Consider the following 26,423-nt stretch of genomic DNA (forward strand, 5'->3'; position numbering starts at 1 on the left):
ACTCTTTGTATTTCATCTGCACCACATGCAGGGCGTGCGAGGCCTCACGGGAAGGGGCCTCGGCCTGGCGTGCCTCCGCTGCCTGGAGTTCAAGCTCCAGCGACCTCAATTCCGCCACCTGTTTGCGCTTATACTCTGCGACCATCGCCCAGCTCCGCACCATTGTCTTATACGCCTCCCAAAGAATCGTAGGGGAGTCGACCGAGGCGGCATTTTCATGAAAGTACAGTTTCGACGCTCGCGCTAGTGACTTACCAATCTTCGGCAAGCGCATGTAGCTGGGGCGTATCGGATAGATGCGGCGACGCATCATGTGGTAGCAAGTGTATTGCAAAAGAATTGGGGAGTGATCCGAGATACCCCTGGGTCTAATATCAATACTTTCAATATTTTGGAGGCAACCCGGGGAGCCCAGAAAGTATTCAATGCAGGTTAGACTATCGTGCACCCCGGAGTGGTACGTGTAGCACTGCGCCGTCGGGTGATGCCGCCGCCAGAGATCTGTGAACCCGATCGCCGCCGCAAAGCTCGCGAGGCGGGACACCCCCCCCCCACCCCGCACACGAGGCGGAGACCGGTCAATGAGGTCATTCATCACCGCATTAAAGTCGCCCCCCAAGAGCACCTCTCCCTCCGGTAGTGCAAGCAAAAATTTGCTAAGCGCCGGGAATGCCACAGCATGCAACCCAGGTGGGATATAGACGGACACTATATTGAGGGACCTCCCCTCCCATTGAGTGTGGGCCGCCGCGAAGCGCCCGTCCCCGTCCGTGTGCACACTGAGCACGCTGAGGTGGGACTGTTTGCGCAGTAGTATGCCTACCCCCCGGGACCCCGAGGTGAATTCAGAGTGCGCCACCATCTTGTACCCCCACCTGTTCAGCGCTTTAGTAGTGGTGCCAGTGAGATGGGTCTCCTGGAGTAAGACCACTGCCAGGGCACATCGCTTGATACTATGCAAAACCAGGCCCCGCTTGATCTCGTCTCCCAATCCCCGCACATTCCACGTAAGCAGAGAGAGGGGCTGCACCGGGGTCAGAGCGGTGTCAGGGGATGTGTCATGCATCGAGCCAGACATTATGGTGGCTGGAAGACGGGACGGAGCCGGATGTGGACACTATGGAGTGAGACACAAGACGCTCGGTGGGATCGCGCATGGTGTAGGTCGTGAGCCTGTGTCCTCCAGAACCCAAACATAAGAACAAAACTAGAAAACTTTCCCCAATCCCCTAACCCCCTCCCTGCCACACAGACTCAAAACTGCCCGCCACCCCAACTCAGCAGAGTGCTCAATCCCCATAACCCCAACCAGTACTTGCGCTTTAAGGAGCGTGGAGTCCGAGGAAGACCATGACATCCCCAATCCCCAGGTCCCATCGTTCATGCCCTGTAACTACAAAAAGTAGGCCGGTCCAGCAGCGCCATGCCATGGAGGTCAGTCCCCAACTTCGCGTCGAAGGCAGTTCAGGCCAGGATTTCATCCGGCAGGTTCCTCCCCAACCTCCTCTAGTCGCCGGTCGTGACCATCAGAGTCTTCCGCACCTCCGGTGTGCCTCGTCCTGCGGCTCGAGCGCCTGGCGCCCTTGGCCGGTCGCCACCCCTCCAGCCAGTCATGAGCCTTCTCGGGCGTGTTGAAGAATACGGTTTTGCCCTCCGCCACAACACGAAGCCGCGCCGGGAAGAGCATAGCGTAAGGTAGTTCTCGGGCCCTCAGTTTCCTCTTGACCTCCAAGAAGCTTCGTCGCTGCGCCTCCACCGCCGCCGTATAATCCAGGAAGAAGGACACCGTGGAGTTTTGGAGACGGAGAGGCGACCACCCGCGCCGCCTGAAGAATAGCGTCCCTGTCACGGAAGTTGAACATGCGGGCCAGGACAGGCCGCGGAGGCGCACCCACCCGTGGTCGGCCACCTGGTACCCTGTGGGCTCGTTCCACCGAAAAGACGGCCGAGAGGCCCTTGGGCTGTAGCTTGGACTTAATCAGGTCTTCAACATAGAGGTCCATGGCTTGGTGCCCCTCACTTTCGGGAATCCCGGTGATGCGCACATTGTTGCGGCGGGAGCGCCCCTCCTGATCGTCCAGCCGGGCCGCCATACGTTTGTTCTCCGTCTCCAACTGCGACACCTTTTGAAGGAGGTAGTTCGAGTCTTTAGCTAGGGTCTCCGTCACCTGCTCCACGTCCGCGACCCTGGCGGACATTTTCTGGAACGCGGAGCAGAGACACATCCGTAGAGATTGACCCCCACAGTGGATTGTACTTGTGCCAGGGCCGCCATAATGTCTTCGAGCGTCACCTTCGGCGCCTCCTTATCCGCTACCACCTTCTCTGTGCGCCCGCCGCGGTCCGGCAATGCGGGGGAGTCCTTGGTGTAGGCAAATTTATCAAGCTTGCCTTGCGAGTTCCCTTTGGCCCCTTTCCCGCTCATGGTCCCGGCAGAAGGCGTCTCCAGATTCACCCTCCCCCAGACCGCTGGAGAATCGGCGGAGCGGGTCGCCCCGATCAGGCCGCGGTCTGTGCAGGCAGCACGGGCACGTCCTCCGTCCCAGGTCGCGCACCCCGGGGTCCGCAGCGGCGTCCCAGGCAGGACCGCGCCCGACACAGGGCAGGGTCACCGCTCGCGTTCCTCCCCGCCACTCCCGGCCGACGGCGAGCGCTCCGGAGGTCCCACCGGCGTCGGTCCAAGGCAGCAGTAGTTGCGTCCCAGGCCTTCGGGACGGGCGGCAGATTTCGCGCTTCTGCGCATACACGGCAGTCAGGCCCCGCAGCGGGGGCTAAACCGGATCTCCAGGCTAGGATGTGCCTCCTCCCAGGGGGACTCGCCTCAGTGCCGCCCAGGCAGCGTCCCTCCACTCGGGCGCCGTGTCCGCCCCGGGCCGTCAAAGCTCCGCCCTCGCTTCAAGGCCGATCCCGTCCAGCCGCGCTCTGCCCGGGGTCCGCTCGCCACTCGAGGCCCCGGCTCACCACGCCAGGGTGGGCCACAAATCCACGGGACTCGTCGCCCCTGCCCCAGGCGCCGGAGAGACTCGGGAGTTGGACCAGGCGTCGTCGTTTTCTCTCTGCCACATGCTCAAGGACCCTGGGGCCGGATCAGCTTACGGATGTCCGGGGAGTCGATCTCACCCTCGGAGCCCAACTAGGATGCGGCCATCTTGCTTGGCTGCAAGCCACGCCCCCCAAGGGTGGAATTTTTAATACATTTTTTTTTATTTTGGGCTGTACTGAACCAACATTTTGAAGGCCCATACCTTTTCAGGGGAAATTTGCAAATCAGGTGCATAAAGAGAAGGGATCTCCTTAGAATAACATTGTGCTGCACCATGCATAATAGTTCTTAGCAGTCAATGCCGTCGTAAAGGGCATTACAATATACTATTGCAATAACGTTCCCTCCCTACCCAAGATTTATTCGCAGCACAAACATTCAGTTGTGTGGTCTCTTGTCAGTACAAACTAATTGCAAAAACCAGGAAAGAGACAATAACCAAATCAGTCTAATCTCTGTGGACGGTAAAAAAACAAAACAAAACAAAAACTCCTTCATGCGGCTAACGGGTTGCAATAACCGTACTGAAATGTGATGCTATTTGCAGCTCATGTGTGTTTGAATAGGTCTCCCACGATTTATTTAATCCTAATGGCTGCCTGCTTTTTTTGGTTTTATTCAAGAGACTCCTCATCTCACCCGCTGCTCACCTGCCTCCTGGTCCCTGCATGTTTCACTCCAATCTGCCATATCTCCCAAACATTCTATAATAGTAACAGTGGCTCTCATTGGTATCCTTTCAAAACATTTTCTTACTAGAGAAACCTCTGCAATAGATACAATACCAAAATAGAAAATTAGCAGCCAACACTCTTTCTTTGTTATATATAAAAGAAAGTGAATCCAAAATTGCCAACTAGTAAGACTTGACCTGGACTTCCAACAATAGTGCAATGTGACCCATGTGAAAAAAAACACCTAACAAGCATAGAAGACAGAGCCTCGGTGAGACAAAAAAGTATTTGAGAGTTCTTTTAGCAAAACGTATATTGTCCACTGCCCATATTAGCAGAATCGCTTGTTTGTTAATCTTGCAGACAGTGTTTTGACCCATAGGCTGGATAAAAGAGTATCATCGGAAACTAAAAAGATGGGCATCATAACAGCCCGTATACTATGTGGATACGTAAAATCTAGCTCAACCTAAACGGGGTACTGGGGGAAGTGCTCACTCGTCAGTGGATACTATTGTACTTACTCAGGGTGGTCGTAATACCCCCAAGTAAGAGTAACCAGGACCCGCGGTAACTGCCTGATATGTTTGTTGTTAAAAATACGTTTTCGTAGTATGGAGAGCGAGTCCAGCTGTGGGGACTGTCGCCGTCTGGCTGGGCAACCAACTTTGTTGGACATCTATTTAGATGCCCAGCAGACAGAGACATTCGCTGCGCTGCTGCAAGTCAGGAGGATTTGCTGCTCCTTTTGTGCCTGCCCCGCAGTACTTGTGGGTGGGGGATTTCTCTGGGGTTTGGCTGGCCTTGCTTAATCAGCTGCCCCGTCATTTTGAGTCCTGATGAGACCCTCATATACAGCATAAGGGTCAATTTTAACAAACAAATAACTTGGCTAGTATGGCCAATGGACTATCAGTAAAATTAGAAGTTTGTTAAAAGAACATTAAAATAATGTTCTGCCTCCCTAAAGGCCTGTCAGCTAGGTTTGTTTTGTGGTTCTCTCACAGGGGGCACATTACACTATTGTTGGAAGTCTATTTCACATCTTTGTAGTTTCCAGTTGTGTATAAACTTTTTTTATATTACAAAACTAATGTGTTGGCCACCAATTTCTATTTTGGTATTGTATTTATTGCAGGAGGTGATTTAGTCTCTTATGAAAAAATGTTTTGAAATGATACCAAAGAGAGCCCCTGTTAATTTTGAAACTTCCCTTACCCAGATCCCATGGGTTTAAAGGCAGCTCTTGTAACACATATAGCATCTCTCTCCAACATGGCCCCACTTTACCCCCAGATTATACAAACCTGGGCCTACACCTTGACATTTTTTCGACAGGTTTTAACACAACAAGACTATCTGCTACCAAGTGTACACTTATGCTTCAAATGATCTGCATTGTCTCATTGCTTCCCCTCATGAATCGGAAATGCCAACCAGCGCCCCCATGTCGCCCTCACTGTTAACATTGTGCCCTCCCTCCTGTCTCACTCCGTATCCCTTCTCCGGAGGTCCCAGGCAGCTCTGAGTGCATTTTCACCCTGCCTTAATCATCCGGCGGATTCCACTACCCTCGGACCGGAACTCCAGGCCCGCAACAGCCAGTTTGCCTCGCCTCCTTACCGTCCTCTCGACTGGATTAACCCTTTACGGCATTGGTTCCGTGGCTTGGCTCAGCTCTCCTGCACTGCCAGTGAGCCTTCTTCCGACCCCTTGGTTTCCCTACCCTTGGACAGGAACTCCCTGCCTGTCCTCACACAGGTCAGCTACACCTGACTTTGCCCCCGGTTGAGCCCTGCTTAATTCAGCCGGCCACCTGGCCCTGCTCCCGCGACCAGTGGGCAATTTCTTATGCTCAGGCCAGCTAATTATTCTTGTCCTGATGATGATCCTAGTATTTTAGACAGGATCGAAACGTCGTCGACCCAAGTTACCAACTTGCACATTAAGCCAGTGTGTTAAAAAAGTGCAACTGTTGTTACTCAAAAAGCTTCTACATTGGATTTGTAACAAAGCTCATCACGTCTTGCCTGAAATGCCCCTTTGTATGTAATTGTTTTACATGTATTGTCTTTTTTTTCCCCAAAGGATACAGGATTGTGTCCCACCATTAGTATGTTATTGTAATTGTTATTTTTAAATTCTAGAAATAAATAGGGTTGTCCGGCTGGACATCCCATAATATAATATAGCTTCGATTCTGGACTATATTTATCCCAAGTGTATTTTCCCTCTCTCCAAGGACCACTGTTTCTTTTAAAACTCCCTCCTGTCTCAGCCACTTACATTTTGAAAACATTGGACAGATCAGGGCATCATCACAGTATTCATGAACCATTTCTTGTCAACAACAGTTGGACTGTAAGCACAAGGGATTGTTTTTCAGAACTTCGTACCACTAGGTTTAGAGACTCTAAGAAGTTAATTGCCTTCGGTAACATTCTTTCTAGTGGAACTCTTAACTACAAATTCCTGCCTTTTTGCAAATCTTCAGGTGTCAAGAGGATTCATAGACGTTTTAGCCACAGCTTCTGCGTGCCGAAGAGTGGCATCCTCAGACTCTGCATTCGCTGCCAGCCACTCTGAGAGGGACATCGGGGAGCAGAATATCAGGGTCTCCCCCACACGCTGAGGTTAGTTTCAATAACCCATTCCAAGTGTCTGTAATAGACAGAGAACCGCAAAAGTGTGCAGCATCTAAAAAGGAACCTTATTAATACGTAGACGTCTGCTCCACTGAAAGGGAAGGGATGCAGATCAGTGCCGAGTCCTGCAATTAAAATATTCACTTGAAAGAGCTTTGCCGAAGGCAATTAACTTTCTTCCGATTGATGCTATTAACTAAAGATTACACTTCATTTGAATGGATACCAAAGCAATACCTCTAAAAAGATGGAAGGTCTGAGGAGTGGAGTTAACAAGAGGAAACTCTGCAGGATTAAGCAGGATCTGAGTGCCACAGTTATGCCTTGTGAAGGTGTGGCTGGACGCCCAACATGGCAACTTGGAAGATGTCTAGAACTGGAAAACCCCTTGCGAAGGCCACAATGGCAGCCTTAAGTCAGGTCAAATGAGCCAGATGTCCCTCTTGAGGCATTACTTTATTTAATGCAGAGGATCATAAACGTGGACATGATCCATTCCTGGACGGACTTTCTCTCCTTAGATCCACAGAATTCCACAAAAAGTTGGTCATCCACTTGGTGCTGCTTATTCTGATGAATATAAATACAAAGGGCTCTTTTGGGTCCAACGGGTGCTACCACTCCTCCTTAAAGGGATGTGGAGAGGAGAAGAAATCAGGGAACATGAATGACTGCATCACACGGATATAGAATTCCACCACCTGTAGAATTGATTCTTCAGTCTGAAGCACCAGCTAGTTTGGAAAAAGGGGTATATGGCCGTTGCACTGACAGTGTCTGCAATTCACTGACATGGAGGGCAGATGTAGTTGCAATGAGGAAGACAAGTTTTTTGGCTCAATAGCCTCAAAGGACAGGTGTACTCAGTTTCTAAAGGTGTGCAGATGAAAAAAGTAAGAACCATATTAAATTCCCACAGCAGTATAACAAAAGGCGCAAGAGGAAACATGTATGTAAAACCTTTCAAGAAAGCATTCCTACTAACAGGAAGGGCTGATCAGGTGAACTTAAAAGTGCCAAAAGGACTGACAAACTTTAAAAGGTGCCCACAGCAAAGGTTTGCCAGGCTACAGACCGGGCAAACAGAAGTACATCACAAAGGTTAGTCTACACCAGATCAACCAGACAGTCCTCACACCAGGCTGCAACTTTTGCCCATCGTCCAGAATAGACTGACACAGTGGACAGATGCCTAAAGGACATTCACCATCTCCTCAGGCAGAACAAATCTGCTCAGCTGATTCTGGTCAATCTCCATGCAGGAGGTGCAGGTTGTGGCAGTTCAGGTGCAGCACCCGGGCCAGCGACTGGGACAGTAGGTAGCCTCAAAGGGATAGACTGACTGGGTAGCAGATGCTCAGACTCAGTACATCAGAGTAACAAATCCTCGGAGCCCAGAATGGGACTATCAGGATAAACTACAACCAAATCTCCTCTTGATCTTCAGAACCCAGGAAAGAAGCAGCAGAGGCAAGAATATGAAGAGGAGACCACAGTACCACTGAAGACAGAACGCAATCCCTAGGGAGCACTGTGGTAGAAACACTAGCATGTAAAAGGCTAGACAAAGAGTTCTTTGCGGTAACTGAAGATCCATCCCAAGGCACACTCCACTGAGAAGAGAGGCCTTCAACTACCTCTAGGTGCAGATGCCACTCGCAGCCTGCTACATGGCGTCTTATGAGCTTACCTGCCCTGGTGTTCAGAGGCCTTGCTAGATGGCTAACTGTCAAATTCCCTTAAGGTTCAGCCAGTGCCACAGCCTCAGCGCCTCCTGGGCATAGACACACAACCCCCACTCCGCTCCATTTGGTGCAGTGACATCTACCATTGAATTTTCCAGGCTGCCTTGTCTGACACCTGGATGCTGACATGGGAGCATTGTAGCATAACTTGCAATCACGCTCGGATCTGAGACACCAGGCGGGTCTGTAACATACATTTGCTTCCTGCAGGCGCAACATGCCTTGAAGCCTGTAGTCATTAAGGGTACAGTTGGAGAGGGGGTGCAGTCCCTTAGCATTTACTCCCCAAAAAAATTATTTTTAAAGTTGGTAAAGCACCACTGAATTCAGTAGCAAAGCTCTTGATACACATCAAAAGGCACTGGAAAAAAACGAAACATCAGCACGCGGGGTGATGCCTTTATATGGGTCTGTGCCATCACTTCAAGAGGCAGGACAAAGCTAAAGTTTGATGGCACCACTTATCTGTGCAGTAGAGCAATGTAAAAAGGTTTCCACATACAGTGTGGCTCCTGGGCACAATCAAAAGTTGAGAAATCCATGGTTGGAAGTCACCATCAGAATTTGGATTTGCTCATACATAAAATCGTTTTTTCCTCACGCTGAACTGTTTTGCTGAGCTGTTTGTATCACTGATTTTTCTCATGCATTTCCACCACTGGGTTACCTCTTAATTAGCAAATGTATTCCTAAGCATAGATTGGTTTTCTTGAGTGTTTAACTGTTCATGTGTATCATTAGTATTTTTGCATCCAACGTACAATACTGTTCGGATTTGTTTGCTGAATTGTTGTTTTCTCTGCTCAGGCTCTCTGCCTAGCTAATAAAGCCTTTAAGGGCACTGGCCCTACCCAATTGTCTAGAAAAGTTTGTCTTTATAAGCCAGGTCGGGCTTCCCACTTCTCTGGTTCTATGCTTCTGCTGGTGTCAAAGTTTCAGAGAAACTGAATCAGAACACGTTCATTTTCTCACGGCAGCTCAAAACTGGAAATACTTTCCCTCTCTTTGAGGCTTACCCTAGACTATGCTGGATTTAGAAAGGGTCTGTAAACGTGGTTATTCCAACAGGTAATTGACTTGCTCTCTTCTAGGATTTAGGTGCCAGGATGCCCTTTTTGTGGGGTAGCAGTGCACCTAAGAATTATTCATTCATTTAATGTGCAACCAAGTCCACTTAAAGGTCACACCCCATAACACATTGGGGCACAGGGGTAAAACTGTACATACCTAATGAGCCTATACTCAAAAACACGGAACGGTGGGACAATTAATTAAGGAATGTACTACACTTGTGTTTGAGAACTGCCAAGATATTAACGTTTGATAAAGGCTTCAAGGAACAAATGTGCATAGAATGATATGAATCAAGAGACAAATATCAATATAGATCTGTGCTTTAAGAGCATCAGGAGTAGCACCTAATTACTAGGGGCAGCTACTCGTTGCAATGGCTGAAACATGAGCAAGCGAGCTGGCAGATGTGGGAAGGACCTGCAGCTGGACGGTGAGTGGTGGGACTATACCATTCCATAGAAGACCACTGCGATATATGGTACAGACAGTGGTGGTCTGCCTGAACCCGGAGTTCTGCTGTGTTAAAAATAACCATCTGGAAGCAGTAGACCGTGGAGAACAACTATGTCACAAAAGCATAAGAAGGTGCTAAGGTGAAGCCTTCTTCAAACCATGAACTCGTATGCCTAAAAAGCCCTTGCAGGGTGCAGGGTAGACGGACTTCGCCAATGGTGCAAGATTTCCTAAGGTGTGTAAATTCCTCACAAAATCACAGCAGCAATCAAGACTATGGAATCTAAAATGGATGCTCAAAGTGGATTAAAACGTACATAACACGTAAGCTTGAGCAAATGCCCTGAAGCGCTGTTGCGCCAGGGCATTCTCATTTGAGGTATGCAAGATTCTAGTGACAGTCGTGGGCACCCTGTTTAACGCCGAGGCAAAAATGGGAACTTTTGAGAGCACTCAAGCTTGGATATACACATTGTGGAAAGCACCCAACATAAAGACAGAGGTGGACGATATGGTCTCTACCCTGCCGAATGATGTACAACGGACCAGGAGGATTATGGAGAGGCACGCACACAAAGCCTTCAGGCTGCCCATGAGAGTTCCATCAGGGGAAAGAGGGTGGTGGTACCATTATGCTGGTCTTGCAATCAGCCGGCCATAGAGAGAAAGACTTCTTAGGCCGGTAGTGAGTCAGGGGAACCTAATCTTTACAAGCCACTAGATTTAAACTTTTCCTCACCTGTGCCCAGCGACTCTGCAGATGCAACATGAAACATTACTGACACTGGAGGTACCAGCGGCTGTGAACCGCCACGTTGGAGGGGGGGGAGGGGGCGGGAGGGGGGAGGTGGGGTGAAGGGGTCGTACTCCAGTTAGTTGTCAAACTGTACTCTAGAGAACTACTATCCATTGGAATGCAGTTGGGACTCTGTCCTGATGTTGGCAAAGTTCAACCCCTCTCCCGGCCGCACCTCTCAGGAGCACTGCAAGTATTCCAGCTTATACATCACGTTTTATTTCGATTTACTTTTCCCCTCATCTACTAGTGCTCCAGGCAAAGCTTTACACCGTAGTTATACAGAACAGAACCTTGCTACATGACCGTTGCCCGGTGGAGATACCCGGATAGCTATAGGGGAGATGGGCTGTGAATTCCCTCCTCGGCTGTCACCTACCCAGCCGGACATTGAGCAGACCTTCCTTCGTCTCTCCTGCAGTTATCTCCCTCCTTCCATCTACACCCTTCCCCCTATCTGCCCTATTTATCCTTCCTCCATACTATTTAAATGTGTTTCGTATAACCGATGTAACCTGTAACTGTTTTTAACTGCGTACTAATGCAATTCCTAATGTAAAGCGCTCTGATACCCACGGGTCTAGCCAGCGCTTCTTGTAACTTCTAGTAACTGATGTAACTGATGAAATTTCTGTTGGAACCTTATGTAAAGCGATCGGATACCTCCGGGTCTAGCCAGCGCTATATAAAACTCTAAAAAAAGAATAACAGAACAGCAGACTGTATTCCATACCTTTGTCTCATAACCGCTGAGAAATTTCATATCTATTGACTTCTTCAGCAGCAGGTCTCGGTTTTGGTCAGCAGCTGCCTTGATTATCTGTGAATAAGTAAGAAAATAACAGCCCACGTTTCAAAAAGAATAACTTTTTTGTTGCAAAGAATCAAAGTTGAGGCTCTTCCACATTTAAAAGCATTTGACATCCATTACTGTTCAGTGATGTACTGATCTCGTTATGAGATTTTGAAGACTGCGCACCACATCACCAACTTAGCCAGTCCCCTGGTATCCACTACACTCCTTTCATTTCCAATGCTCTCACACTACTCCTTGTGGTTGCCTTACAGGCCAGCTTCAATTTCTATGGCCCTCCAGAAAGTTTCAGGTTGAGGAAGATCAGCAAGTCTCTTCTATTACTAGTGTAGCAAGTACTATCTCTATAACCTTGACAGAGAAAAGCAGTGAGTGCCTCTTCTATTTTTATGCTTCAAGCTCCAATCTGAGGCACAAAATGCCAGTGTTGTAGGAGGGCAAATGGCTGCCAGTGAAATGTAAACTGTAAATTCCAAACGGGGACATGTAGAGTCAAAGAACTCCAGGGGCGACGTGTCAGTCCCTATTCCGAAAAGCAGTGTAGAACATACCCAATGTATAGCCGAGGAATACCCAGAGCAGAGTTTAGACAGCGTGAGCCCAGGTACAGCCACAGGATTCAGGGAGAACTCCTGGTCATCCCGATGCTCTTGCTCACAGAAAAATGTAATTGGGATTAGTAGAGTGAGATACACATCCTTATAGTGTCGATACCTCAAGGAACCCTGGTTTACTACAACATCTGGCACCATTAAACAATATAGTTTTGGTCTTTAACTGGTTGTTAAATCCTAGTAAACTTTCATATAGACTGGACTCCTTGGCTCCAACAACTATGAACAGTGAACTCCAGCATCAGGTTTGGGAGGTGGTTTTTAGGGCCTACACATTTTTAAACCATTTATATTTTTGGTGCTGGAAATCTTCTCACCTAAGACTTCAGTCCTCCAAGATGTTCAGCCTAATTAGTGCTATGTTGTACTGGAGAGGGGTCACCATCTAATCCGCACATTTAAATGTACCACAGCAGCACATTTTATAGATTGTAAACAAACTTGGGGAATCCTTTGTAGTTGCAGGTCTAGAAGACTAGTGAGGTAACTACCTTTCACACCCCATCATGGAGAGAGCTGGTGCAACTCCCATCACAGTCTCATGCCAACTCTGGGTGCTAGATCAATAAGGAGTAAGGCAACAATTACTCATACAAGTATATATGGGACCAGTGCCCCCTGCCCCTCTTAGCGCCAATCCTCCATGTATCAGGCTTTGCTTGTTATCCCTATTTTACAAAGGCAAGCGAGGATGGTGATGAGGCAACTATCTAAAGCTACTGTCTCAGCTGATTTGAGGACATATCATGCAGAGTGGATTAAACTGCACTTGCAACAGGGGATGAGGATGGAGGCCTAGATTTGCCAGATGTCAGAAAATAGCATGTGTTTGAAAAGCCATATGCTTTTGCATATGTTTAAACCTACCAGAATGTGTCAACCCTTTACCAGGTAGCTCAGAGAATCAACACTGCCAACTGACCTCTGAAGACTGTAGTGATGCATTATATAAAAATAGGAAAACAACCTTCTGAAATGTATCTAATAGGGTTATGTTTTCTGCTCACTTTGGCTTTGGGAATTGACATTTACCGGAGGCATGAACAGAAGCGGTGTCTCTCTGACAACAACTTTCTACTTCTTTTTCTACTGTACCACTGCACAACATGCTTGATCATTGCCAGAGCTCTCTCGTGATGCTACAAGGGTGCTCACTCACCTCAATGTATAGATCGGTGAACTCTTTATCGAACCCCCTGGTGGCTCCAAAGTCCAAAAGTGCAACCTGAAACAATTGAGAATGTTACATTCAGGAAACTCAAATGTGTTTTCAAGTAAAAGTAGATGGCAAAATAAATGTAACGTTTTAACAATTATTGGCATTTCAATTTTCGAACTTTGGATGTAAACACAAAGATGCTTTGTTGAGTTCCTGAACACTGCCGGCATTAACTGATCCAGCTACTCTAATACACAATCAAATCTATTCCCCTTGCTCAGCTTACTAGTTGAAAATGATTCATACACCAGTCAGACCAGTTACAAGGTAAGATGCCCCTTCACGCGAATTGACCTGATGCTTCGTCACTTAATGTTTGAGAGTGAACCAATCTATAAGGGAATACTAAACCCATGGGTGTGTGATCTCTTTTACACTGATAAACAATATTCTAAAACAACTTCATAGTACGCTTTTTGGGTGTTTATGCAAATGTTCACTAGAACACACATTCTGGTTACAGCCAAAGCACAAAAATTGTAGTATGCCAGATTAATGACAGTCCATAAAATATTCCAAGCTACTACATGCTTACTCATGCTAAGGACGGCTTGATACTTTATATGTCCTAAAATAGGCTAACAATACTTCACTTTTAATACTAACTAAGGATATTATGAAACTAGAAAATGCATGCACCATAGAGCCTAGACTACTGGTTCTACCAATCCAAAACATTAAGAAAAATACCATGGTTCCTTGGAACAGCTATAACCAATTTTCTATCTTTAGGCAATGGGGGCCAAAAGAATAATAATGATGCTAATAACGACAATAATAATTATAAAGTACATCAGATTCTTCCCTCATGAAAACACCAACCACAATGTGTAAAAACATGCCCGAAGTCTTCATATTATAGGCAAAAGTAGCGAGAGGAAGTATACCAAGGCGACTCTCTAGGTTGAAACATTTTGCAATTTGGGGCTTAATCCAGATAACATTAAAAAATGGCGCTGCATTTAGTCACCCTAAATTATTCACCCCCAATGCCATATAGCCCTTCCGTAGGGTGAGAGCTCATTAGCTGACCTGTTAGAGGCACAGTAGAGTAGAGGTCTAATGCTAAAGTAAGGTATCTGAATTTCTGAGACCAAGTTCTAAGCATAAAGGAATCGCCAAGGCATTGGTAAAGTCACAGCAGGAATTTTATGAATCGATTCACAGAAATGGTCAGCCCTCAAACATTCTCAAATCCACGAACATGGGCTTTGACCTTCTAAATCTTTAAAACAGCAGAAATAGCTCTTTAAAACAGCAGAAATAGCTCTTTCAACTCAATGTAATGCATTTCATATTACCTAGCTGGGTTCACCAGTTCCTATTAGCACTCACTCTAATAGCAAGCTAGTTTATTTCAGACACCTTATCTAAAACAATGCCATGAGAAGATACTTATCTTTAAGAGACTTGTGTGGATTAATTACTAAGAGTTTAGTCTTGGTAGCATGCATAGAAAAATAGACAACTATAAAAAATAATGAATAATCAATAGGTTTTGCGGATCCAACAGCGAGAGTGAGACTACTGCTTAAAGTATTTGCATCTTTAATGCAGTCAGCCAGGAGGGGAAGAGAAGTGAAGGGAAGAGAAGTGAAGGGACGCGGCGTGCAAATTTCAATGTCGAACACTCTTGTAGAAATAAGTCTTTCTTGTTTCACCAATAATGCTCCACACTACCTCACTCTAGAACAATTATGTTCATAGGAACATAATATAATGTATATGAGGCCATCAGGGATATACATATCTCCCAGTACATTTTAAAAAACGGTGACACAAGGACTTTTAAAGAAGTGGTTTCCTGATCATTCACGAAAAGAAACGCTATGAAGGATGGTTACAACCAATGGTAACAATCACCCTGATCTCAAACAATGCTTAAATGAGGCACCACAGCAATTTGCATCTTCATGGACATAGCATTCTTAAAGACATAGTGGTAAAGGTACGCTTATTTGTGTCAATATTTTAACTGTCACATTATGAAGATTCAGAAACCTAAAATGCTACACTTATGATCCCTGAAAATGGGTGAAAGGCAAGTAGTATGTAAGGCTCTTGCCTTCCTTCCCTATGCTTAAAAATGAATATGCTACTTACCAGTATGCATCTGTTCTTGGCATGTAGGGCTGCTGACATTCATATCTGTGCATAGATCGCCGCCTAGTGTTGGGTCCGGATGTTTGCACGTTGTTGTCCTGGAAGAGTCTTCGAAGTATCCTTGGATAGGTGACTCCTCCCCTGGACTACAGTGCGCATGGGCATCCTCTCCATCCTCAGATTGTTTTTCGCCATTGTGGCAGTGATGGAGTAGATACAGAAAGTGATGACCATGCTTGTAGTAATTCTGAGAGCTGCAGCTGCGACAGGCGCCGGGGAGGAGGGAGGGCGATATGAATGTCAGCAGCCCTACATGCCAAGAACAGATGCATACTGGTAAGTAGCATATTCAGTTCGAGGCATGTGGGCTGCTGAATTCATATCTGTGCATAGAATACATAGCAGTGCCCTCTATTAGCGGCGGCTACCCGTGCCAGCTGCAGCGGTCTGAAAAAGTGTCTTGAGAACAGCCTGTCCTACAGCTGCCTGCTGTTTTGACTGCACATCTACGCAATAGTGTTTTGTAAATGTGTGTGTAGTGGACCATGTGGCTGCTCTGCATATATCATGCAGGGGAATATTTCCTAGGAAGGCCATGGAAGCCCCCAACTTACGTGTTGAGTGGGCTCGTGGTGGAATAGTTAATGTGCGTTTTGCCTTTTGATAACAGATTTGAATACACTTAACTATCCATCTGGCTATCCCTGCTTTGGAGATGGCGTTACCTTTGTGGTGTGGGGCAAAGGCAACAAACAGTTGTTTTGTCTTCCTGAAGGGTTTAGTCCTGTCGATGTAGTACATGAGGGCCCTCCGCACATCTAGTGTATGTAGTGCCCTTTCTGCAACAGTTTGTGGGTTTTGGAAGAAAACGGGCAGTTCAATTGTCTGATTCATGTGGAACTGCGATATTACTTTGGGCATGAATTTGGGGTTGGTACGTAGTACGACCCTGTTGGCGTGAACCTGTATAAATGGCTCTTGAACGGTTAGTGCCTGGAGTTCACTAACTCTCCTTAGGGAAGTGATCGCCACGAGGAAGGCCACTTTCCAGGTAAGGAATTGAATCTCGCATGAGTGTAGAGGTTCAAAGGGTGGACCCATCAGGCGTGTGAGGACCAAGTTGAGGTTCCACATTGGAGCCGGTGGGTGGCGTGGTGGAATGACTCGTTTGAGTCCCTCCAAGAATGCTTTGATGGCAGGCACTCTGAATAGAGAGAGATGCTGCCTGGTTTGCAGATAGGCTGATATTGCAGTCAAATGGACACGTATAGAGGTGTACGCCAGATTGCATCGGTATAGGTGTAATAGGTAACAAATGATGTTGTGGATGGATGCGTCCAGCGGGTTAATGTCATTATTACTGCAATAAATGACGAACCTTTTCCATTTGGCTGCATAGCAAGCTCTGGTAGTGGGTCTCCTGGCCTCCTTGATGATGTCCATACAGTCAGGTGGCAGGTTGAGATAGCCAAACTCTAGGACTTCAGGAGCCAGATCGCTAGGTTCAGCTGTTGCGGATCTGGGTGTTGAACCTCTCCATGGTTCTGCGTCAAATGCGCGGGTTTGATCCGCAGCCTTTGATGCGGCACCACGGAAAGTTCGAGGAAGGTGGTGTACCACGGCTGGCGTGCCCACGTGGGAGCAACTAGGACGAGTGTCAGGGAGTGTTGTCGGAGTTTGCGAGCCACCAGCGGTATCAACGGCGCTGGGGGAAAAGCGTACGCAAATCTGCCGGACCAGTTCATCCATATCGCATTGCCCTGCGACTGCGGATGTGGGAATCTGGCGGCGAAGCTTTGGCATTTTGCGTTTTCGCTTGTCGCGAATAGGTCTATCTCCGGATGACCCCACTGCTGGAAGTATGGTTGGAGTACTGATGGGTGTAACTCCCACTCGTGCATCTGGTGGCTGTGTCTGCTGAGCAGATCCGCCATCTGGTTGTCTTTGCCCGGGAGGTGTTCCGCCATGAGGAACATGTTCCTTTGAATGGCCCACTTCCACATGCTCTGAGCCAGATGAGACAACTGTGGAGAGTGTGTCCCTCCCTGTTTCTGTATGTAGTACATTGCGGTCATGTTGTCCGTCCGGATCAACACGACCTTGTTGCATAGATGTACTTTGAATGCCTTCATGGCTAGGAAGATTGCCATCAGTTCCAGAAGGTTGATGTGCATCTTCTTTTGTTGCGTTGTCCATAGTCCCTGCACTGTGAAGTGGAGTACATGAGCTCCCCATCCCTGGAGAGACGCGTCCGCTGTCAGTACTATCTGTGGGACAGGCTCTTGGAACGGTCGGCCCTTGCAAAGGTTTCGTGGATTCCACCAATGCAGAGAGTTGTATGCCCGACCGCTCACCAACACTAGGTCTTTCAACTGTCCTTGAGCCTGATTCCACTGACGTGCTAGGCACTCCTGAAGCGGGCGCATATGTAATCTCGCGTGTGGGACTATGAAGATGCAGGAGGCCATCATGCCTATCAACTGCATAAACACTCGCGCTGGAAGTGAGTGATTGGGTTTGAACTTGGAGATCAGCAGTTGTATGCTGTTGATCCTCACTAAATTTGGCTGAGCTGTGGCCGCCAGAGTGTCTATAGTCGCACCTAGGTACTGTTGTACGTGTGCGGGCTGGAGATGGGACTTTGGGTAATTTAGTGAGAATCCCAGACTGTGAAGAAGGTGAATGGTGCGTGACATGTGGCTTGCACATTGCTGGGCTGACTTTGCTTGAACGAGCCAGTCGTCCAGGTAGGGGTAGACGTGTATATGCTGCCTCCGTAGATGGGCTGCCACCGTAGCTAGGCACTTCGTGAAAACCCTGGGCGCCGTTGTCACGCCGAAGGGAAGGACTTTGAACTGATAGTGCTGCCCCTGAACAGTGAACCTGAGGTATTTTTTGTGTGAGGGGTGGATGGGTATGTGAAAGTACGCATCCTTGAGGTCCAGTGTGGCTAGGAAGTCTCCCTGCTTGAGAAGCGGAAGGACTTGCTGTAGAGTGAGCATGTGAAAGTGCTCTGAAAGAATGTACTGGTTCAGGGGTCTCAGGTCTAATATAGGTCTGAGCGACCCGTCCTTTTTTGGAATTAGGAAGTAAAGGGAGTACACCCCCGTACCCTGCTCGTGGATGGGTACGACCTCTATAGCGCCTTTTAGAAGCATACTTTGCACCTCTTGCTGTAAGAGCGTTAAGTGCTCTGAGGACATAGGACGGTTTCTTGGTGGTATTGTGGGTGGAGTGGATTTTAACTCCAGACAGTAACCGTATTTTATAATATCTTTGACCCACCTGTCTGTGGTGATGGAGTTCCACGTTGACAGGAACCTTTGTAGCCTTCCCCCGACAGGTGTTATGTGGTCGGGAGGAAGGGAGAGGGCGTCACTGCTTGTTCTTGGGGGAGGACCTGGTGTTGCCGTAGCCACGTCCTCTGCCCTTTGTACTGGAGCCACGATATCCACCTCGGGTGTTTTTATCGTAGGTGGTCTGTGTATTGCCCTTGGTATATGTTTGTTGGGACCCCTGTCCTCTACCTGCCCCCTTGTTTCCGGGGCGACGAAAGGAGCCGCTCCGAAAGGACTGAGTTTGGAGGGCGCCCATGGACTTTGCAGTGTCCGTGTCCTTTTTTATCTTTTCCAGGGTGGTGTCAACCTCTGGGCCGAATAAATAGTCTGGGTTGATGGGCTGGTTCAGTATGTTGTTTTGTACCTCAGGCTTGAATCCTGAGATTCGTAGCCAGGCATGTCGGCGCAGCATGACGCTTGTGTTAATGGCCCTGGCAGCTGTGTCTGCAGCATCTAGTGCACACTTGATGGAAGCGTTTGTGAGTAGCTGTCCCTCTCTGATAAGAATTTCTGCACCTTCTTTGAACTGGTCAGGGAGATGTTGGAGTAGTTGCTCCATTGTGTCATAGTGCGCCCTATCGTATCGAGCGAGGAGCGCTTGAGTGTTGGCTATGCGCCAGATGTTGGCAGCTTGGGCGGCAATTCGCTTGCCAGAGGTCTCCAGCACCTTGGACTCTTTGTCCGGGGGAGGAGCGTCACCTGTCGTTTGCGAGTGTGCCCTCTTGCGAGCATTCGCCACGACGATGGAGTCGAGTGGTAATTGTCCCTTGATGTAAGTAGGATCCCCAGGTGCTGATCTGTATTTTTTATCAATCCTGGGGTTTATCACACGCGCCCTGGTGGGTTCCTTGAAAATGTCCTTAGCAGGTTTGAGGACCCCTTTCAGCATTGGCAGAGTTTTCACATGTCTTTCTGAGGATGCAAAGGTGTCCATGAGAAAGTCATCCTCGATGGTATCTGAGTGAAGCTGTACCCCATGGTTATTAGCGGCACGTTCAATAAGTGCGTTGAACGCCGCAGTATCCTCCGTGGGAGATGTTTTTGCCCCATAGAGTTGTGGGTCCTGTGTATCGAGAGGTGCACTGGGGTCTGCAGGGTCGCCCCAAGTTTGATCAGGGTCTTGCTGGTCATCAGGGTCTGTGTCTACATGGTAGGGTGCTTGGTCCCCCATGTAGTCCTCCAAAGCATCCGTGTCGGAGCGTGAGGGGGAGAACCGGTGTGGATCCTGGTAGGGTGAATGGAAGGGTTCGTAAAGGAGAGGTTCTGACTCTAAAGGCAACTTCCTCTTTAGTGGGATCCTGAAAGGGTCCAGTGGCGGCTCCGAAGTTATCCTTCGGTCGTGGAGAATCATCCTGCCAGTGTCGGCGTCGATGACGCGCGCCGGAGACGTCTCAGCGGGTGTGACCGTAGTTTGGGTGACCCGTGTCCTGAGTTGGAACATCTTCGGGATCGTTGACGGAGGCAAGCCGAAGGTAATGTTGGCTGGCCCCGTAGAGGGTGCTGGAGCTCCCATCGGCCCGGAACCCGACGGGTCTTTGAGTGTCGCCGAGGTTTTGTTGCTTTGCGTCGCACCAGGCCGCACGTGGGGCGTCGTTGAGGCTTTGGCACCGGGCAGGGCCGTAGAGCCGGGCGTGGATTTTTTCGGTGCCGGCGGGTCTTCGAGTCGAGGTGTGGAGATCACCACCGACGTCTTCGACACGTGAGGCTTCGGCGTCGGCGAGGGAGCGACGCGTGGCGAAGCAGGCGGTATTGCCCTCGGTGTCGTTGGCGTCGGTAGCCGAGTAGGTTTCTCGGTGCCGATGGCCTTTTTCCGTTTGTCGACCCCGATGTCGCCCGATTCCAGTTCGGCACCGAAGTCCCTCTTGGTGCGGTCGGTGCCGACGCGTTGCGCTGGCGTCGAAGGCGTGGAAGGCCTCGATCCGACCAAGGCCACTTTCAGTTTCGGTTTCGTTTGAACCGGAGCAGCTTTTGGTTTCGGTTTTGTGGTAGGGAAACCAGCTGGCGTATGCAGCAATGGCTGCCGCCGAACGTCCGAGGCCGGGCCCGAGGGCGGGGCCGAGGAACTACGGGACGGTACTCGGGTAAGGCCCGAAGGCGATCCCTCGACCGGAGCCAAAGGCTGTGGCGCTGGTGTTTCCGTGGTGTGAACAGGTAGGCCTTGTTCATCATCGGAGCTACTCTCCTCGGCCCCTAAGGCCTCCTCGTCGTCTCCTACCTCGGTGTCGTCTTCACCTCTGTGGAAGAGCGACTCGTCGCCCTCGTCCGATCCGGGGTCGTGTTCGGAAACGGGACTGGAGGGTATGGTTTCTAATTCTTCGACGTCGTCCTCGTCGAAGATGTCCGTTGGGGCCGGTGCCGCGTGCCGCGCCTCGAGTCTCGCCGCTCTTCGGTTCCTCAGGGTCTTCTTAGAACGGAACCGGGCACAGGCCATGCATGTCGATTCGTCATGGTCCGGTGAAAGGCATTTGTTGCACACCGGATGGACGTCGATGTGTGGGTACTTCGCATTGCATACCGGACACCTTTTGAACGGCGTCCTGGATTCCATCGTCGAAGTAGTCGATGGACAGGTGAATGCGAAAGAAGTCGGTGCTGAAAAGTTAGTAAACTAACAAATTCTATCGAAACCCGATCGATAAACAGTACCGACGCGAACTAAAGGCCTTTTGGCCTCGACCCAATATTTTCCTAACTTGAGCTAAGATAGCACATCCGAACCCAATGGCGGAAAAAAACAATCTGAGGATGGAGAGGATGCCCATGCGCACTGTAGTCCAGGGGAGGAGTCACCTATCCAAGGATACTTCGAAGACTCTTCCAGGACAACAACGTGCAAACATCCGGACCCAACACTAGGCGGCGATCTATGCACAGATATGAATTCAGCAGCCCACATGCCTCGAACACATCAGTCTGCATATTCGTTACAATGTTTTACACCTGCTACGAATTATCCTCGAGTGCACTTTCTCCATGAGGTGACCATTTATTCGTTTTAGTACATCTTTATACGTCTTAGCACTGTTATAAAATGAAATCTGACATTATATGAAACAATTTGTTTGTGGCATTCTGCTCCAAGGAAGTTCTAATGATGTGTAACAGTACACTAGCACTACATTTCAAAACCTTCCATCTTTACTATTATGTATGGATTGCTTCTCTCATTTTTCTACTCCGATTTAAAGTAGAGACCATAATAGCTACCTGTGTGAAAGATGTTAGTCCCTACTTTAATTGACAATTTGATACTCATTCGAAGAATGTTATCTGCCTAAGAGTAGAAGGCGGACAGTGGATACTCAATATTATTCCAAAGATTCTTGAAACTTCAACCCTTCTTGGTAAATCCAAGAAGATTTCACTCATCTTGTTACTCATTGGTGGCAACAATTAATGGTGTACGTGTTGTTACTGCCACTAACAACTGTGTGGGTTCACTTTGTGTGACAATAAATTGTTTCTGGTGAGGCTCTGCAGTGCACTCATCATAACTTCAAAAATATTGGATTCTGAATCCTGGGTATTGGAAAACATCAAAAACAAATGAAGTCTAGCGAAATAGATAATACATCAATAAAGCTCACTGTCACCAAATCTTGACCCATTCCATACGAAGAGCAGTGGGGCAAACTATCATTGAAGACCAGAAGGTCAAACACCAGAACTTTCTTTGCTTGGAAACTAGAGTCCGTTCCAGATTTGAAGAGTACGCTTTCACCCTGGAGGTCATCCTGGGGCTGAGCCTGTGTGAGTCTAGTCAAAACTAAGGCCTACACAAAATGCCCAGTCTTCAGTTCCTTGTAGAAGTCAATCAGTAAGGAGGAGGCTCTTACATATAGTGACAGATCGTTCCACACCTTAGGAATGACGTAGGAGAATGCTTAACCTGCCACCTGGTCTTCCATATGCGTGGGATGTGTTCAAGTAGTAGTCTGGATGAGCAGAGGTGTCTGGAAAGTTTGTAAAGGAGACCAAATTGCTGAGATATGCTGGGCCAGTGTTATGTAGTGCCTTGAAAATGTGCGTGAGGAGTCTGAATTGTAGTAATTTCTGTATGGAGAGCCACTTGATCTTCAGGTGCAGTGTGATGAAAGTGTGGTGTGATGAGAGTGTGGTGTGGGAGGTTGAGAGTGATTCTGGCTGCCAAGGTCTGTAACATTCAGGTGAGTTTTTAGTTTATCCCAGCTTAGTGGGATTTCCCGTAGTCCAGCTTGCTTGTGAGAAGGGCATTTGTGATTTTGTGTGTGTGGAAGTGTGAGGCAGTGACGCTGTTGACTTGGGCAGTCAAGCTGAGTTTGCGGTCCATGACTATCCAGAGGATCTTGGCATGGGTGTCATGTCCGTGTTCTGCTTCAGACAGCTGGTCTTCATACAGTGGGCGATTTCAGTCAAGCAGGCACTCAACTTGATCAGGGTACTGGGAGTCTTGTCCAGATAGGAGAAGAGATAGGAGAAAGGTGGCACATGGGAGGTCTTATCACTTCTAAAAGCATACAGCATTGTTGCAGCATATTTATATCACCATTTATCTTCTGCACACCAAGGGACTACATGCCCCAGGATGCATCGTAACTTTTGTAAACCTGCCTAAAGGTGCCAGTTGTTGCACCTGAAACCATAACATCCACTGTATTAAGTGTGCTTATGAGGCCAGCCGCGCGCCCTCACTCTCACTCGGTCACCATCCATATACATATTTATTTTTGTTTCATGCACCCTTAACCAGGCCACTTCACATTGAAAAAGGCCCACTTTAAAACGTTCTTAAACAAAGTTTTCTTGTATTGTTGTTGGTGTTATCCTGCAACAGATAAAGATATGTTGTTCTAAAATGCAATAAACATTTTCTCACAGCTCAAATGCACCAGCAATTGGCCAAGTTTAGGTCCCCTGTTTAGAAAAGCACCCCTACATAAATGTTTATTATAAGCTGTACATTCCCATCAAGTTCAGTGGTCCCTCAACCCGCTCCATCTAATTGTAATTTATTAGGAATTATTTACCGGGGCCAAATAGTATATTCAGCTTTTCACCAAATCTATTCTAACAAGAGAATTTTATAAGTTATACTTGCTTTCAGTTATCTATTTAAAGTTTGCAGTGTTGACAACGAGAGAGGTGCACATTGGCAAGCATGTAATGATCATACTAGGGGATAAACTTAGCCTGGTTTAAAATGTGCCATGAATTCAGTTTTATTTATAGCAATATTTAGTGGTGCCCCTAAGGAGTCTCACAATGATGTGCAGGAATTAATATTTAACAAGTATTTTTTAAGAACTGTTTTTTTTTTTAATTTAGCTTCTGAACTAATGCCTTGTGGTATATACACAATATATATTGCACACACCAACTTGCACTTTCCCCAGACCCTAGCTAGGAATAGTTGAGCTCTCGCTTCAGCCGAGTTGTTTAAATGTAATCACGTTGCATGTATCACTAATTCACAAAGCAGCAATTCTAAGTATTTGGTTTCCTGCTTAGTGTCAGTCACTTAGCCCGTCAACATATAGTTGGGCCAGTTACATGTTGTAGGGACAGTTTGAAAGGCAAATAAGGTGTGCATTTTGAATACTGTGCTCATGTTCCTGGGTCTTGTTTAGCAGGCCTCAGCCACTAGTGCCAGGTGTCCAATAAATATTTGAGGGGGGAGGGGTGCGTACAGACCAGATGGAATTATTCACAGTAGCATACCAAATTCTAGGTACAAAATAAAACAGTGGAGGTGCTGTGCCTTATGTGACCCATATGTAAACTTCTTAGATTTAAATGCTCTAGAAATATTAGCATTCCACTAGGAGAAACTGAAGACTGTACGCTATAACAGCAGATGATCAAGGGCTGCTTGCACTTTCTATACGGCTCAAAATCCAACTAACGCTTGCTATACATAGATACTTTACAGATTACAGTCTTGGAATATTTTTGATGAGATCAGTATGCAGCTTCATCATATGAAGCACTTCAAATGACCAATGGGAAGCATTTCATCCTAAAAAGAAACTTTTAGGTATGAGACAAACCACCCAATTGCTTCACTTATGCACCCTCAGCCACAAGTACAATCAATTAATCCTAAAATGATGTGTTCGATCCGTGTAAAATAACCTCAACATCCAAAGTACGCAGTCTCCTAATGGGATCAAGGAGCAGTGACTGCTAATTAACTTGAATTTCACTAAATCATGTAACCTAAGTGAAAACTATAACAAATGCTACTTTACAAGGCAACACTTCTAATTCAGCTCAAAGTGAATTTTAACAGAAACATTAGGTTGCCAAGTAGAAACACAATTGCAAGGCATAAGAAAATGCTTTCAAACATTCCACATCACTAAAAACTGCAAGTCAAACTTGACAATATACAAAAGGTACTGAGAAACTCTGTGTGACCGGTAAGAAGGCCAACTTCTTCCAAAGACCATATGTGCAACTCTTCTACCTGAATGCATGACAAGCAGGCAGGTCACCTTTCCTTCCTTAGTTCACGTAAGTAGTTTAGAGACTTGTATATATGTTCAACAGTGATCAAGCTGCCAAAACTGATGCAAGAACCCTTTCCCAACCTCTTCTTTATATATCGATAGAAGATGCTTGCACGGACATTTGATGCTAACTATTTATTGAAGGAGTAGTCAATGGAAAATCAACTGTGGTTCAGCTCTGGAGGGACAATGAAGCAAAATACTTAACACTGTTATTTGGAAAATCACCGAGGATGAAGAGATAAATTCACAAAGGGCACTGCCCTCAAGCATTAACAGGCAGGACTGGAAACCACAATCTGTCCTGGCAAATACTCCCAAACTGTGGTTCTGACATGGTCGAACAAATTGCTCTGAGAGCAATCCCCCCTTGCCAGCAGCCCACCTGGAAAGTGCCAGTGTCGCCAGTCTGGCCATGATCATCTTTCTGGGAATCAAGATATAAAGCTTTGAAATTTGTGTTATAGAAGTTGACAAACTAATTAATTGACAACACTATCAACTGTGTTCACAGGATCTCTGATTTAAAGCATTTGTGCCTCCAAGAGATCATAGTAAGAGACTGTACCTCTCTGCCTCCTAAAAACACAATGCTCTTGTAAAGTATGAACGAGAACGGTTTTGTTTTGTAAAGAGGAATCCCAGACAATGGACTGAATAGGCTCTCCTGCCACCAACCCATTCCGTCATATCTTTCCACATCCTGCAGTCAGCACACCTCGTTACTATCTCCAGAGAAGCCTATTCTTCTTTGGAAGCGGAATTAAAGGAATTCATTTGGTTGTGCTGCCCACCACTTAACTGGACCGTTGCTTGAAGAGACCAGCTAATCCCAAGATCTGGTGCTTGGAGTCAGCCATTGGAGGCAGCATTACAGAAGTGACCTTTCTCTGAAGACGGGAATGAGATCGATGCAAGAAGGTATGGAACTTCACACTCCTATGCAGCAATAGCCCATATGCCTTGAATGGCTAGTTTGTTGTTCAAAGCACCAAAATCATCTACTCCATAGGGAGAAGAAAATCACCAAGACTGTTGGACATCACAAATTATGCAGGCAGCACAGATTAGAAAACACGAAGCCAATTCATCTTGGTGTAGACCAAAGCTTCCAAATGACAAAGGCAGTAGATTTTGCCAGCTGACTAAAGCAAGAACCTGAAAAATGTAGGCGAGTGGAAACGTTGAGAGAGAAAGCGGCATGCACAAACGTGGCTTCCCATCAATGGACGATAGGAGTAATTTTATAAAAAAAATTTATAATTAGATCATTTGCAAAAGACGGATGTATTGCAGCATTTTCCTGCAACCCAGAAAAGATTAAGAAGATTATCGCCACTTAGATACAATATTGGAATCACCAGCCTGACAAGGATGTATCACAAAACATGGAACACGGGAAAGGAACAACCTCTAC

At 47.3% G+C, this 26,423-nt stretch overlaps 1 protein-coding gene across 3 annotated transcripts in view; it reads right to left on the reverse strand.

Annotated features, from left to right (window-relative positions):
- Window positions 1-26,423, reverse strand: part of COQ8A (coenzyme Q8A) — a 330,849-nt gene that overhangs the window by 8,800 nt on the left and 295,626 nt on the right. For all 3 annotated transcript variants that reach the window (XM_085613033.1, XM_085613034.1, XM_085613035.1), the window contains 2 exons: window positions 13,018-13,083; window positions 11,164-11,250 (listed from right to left, as the gene is read on the reverse strand). In XM_085613033.1, the coding sequence (XP_085469159.1) occupies window positions 11,164-11,250; window positions 13,018-13,083 (153 nt within the window). The remainder of the gene's footprint in view (window positions 1-11,163; window positions 11,251-13,017; window positions 13,084-26,423) is intronic.

The sequence above is a fragment of the Triturus cristatus genome, chromosome 6, assembly GCF_964204655.1.
Source record: "Triturus cristatus chromosome 6, aTriCri1.1, whole genome shotgun sequence".
Classification (NCBI taxonomy): Eukaryota; Metazoa; Chordata; class Amphibia; order Caudata; family Salamandridae; genus Triturus; species Triturus cristatus.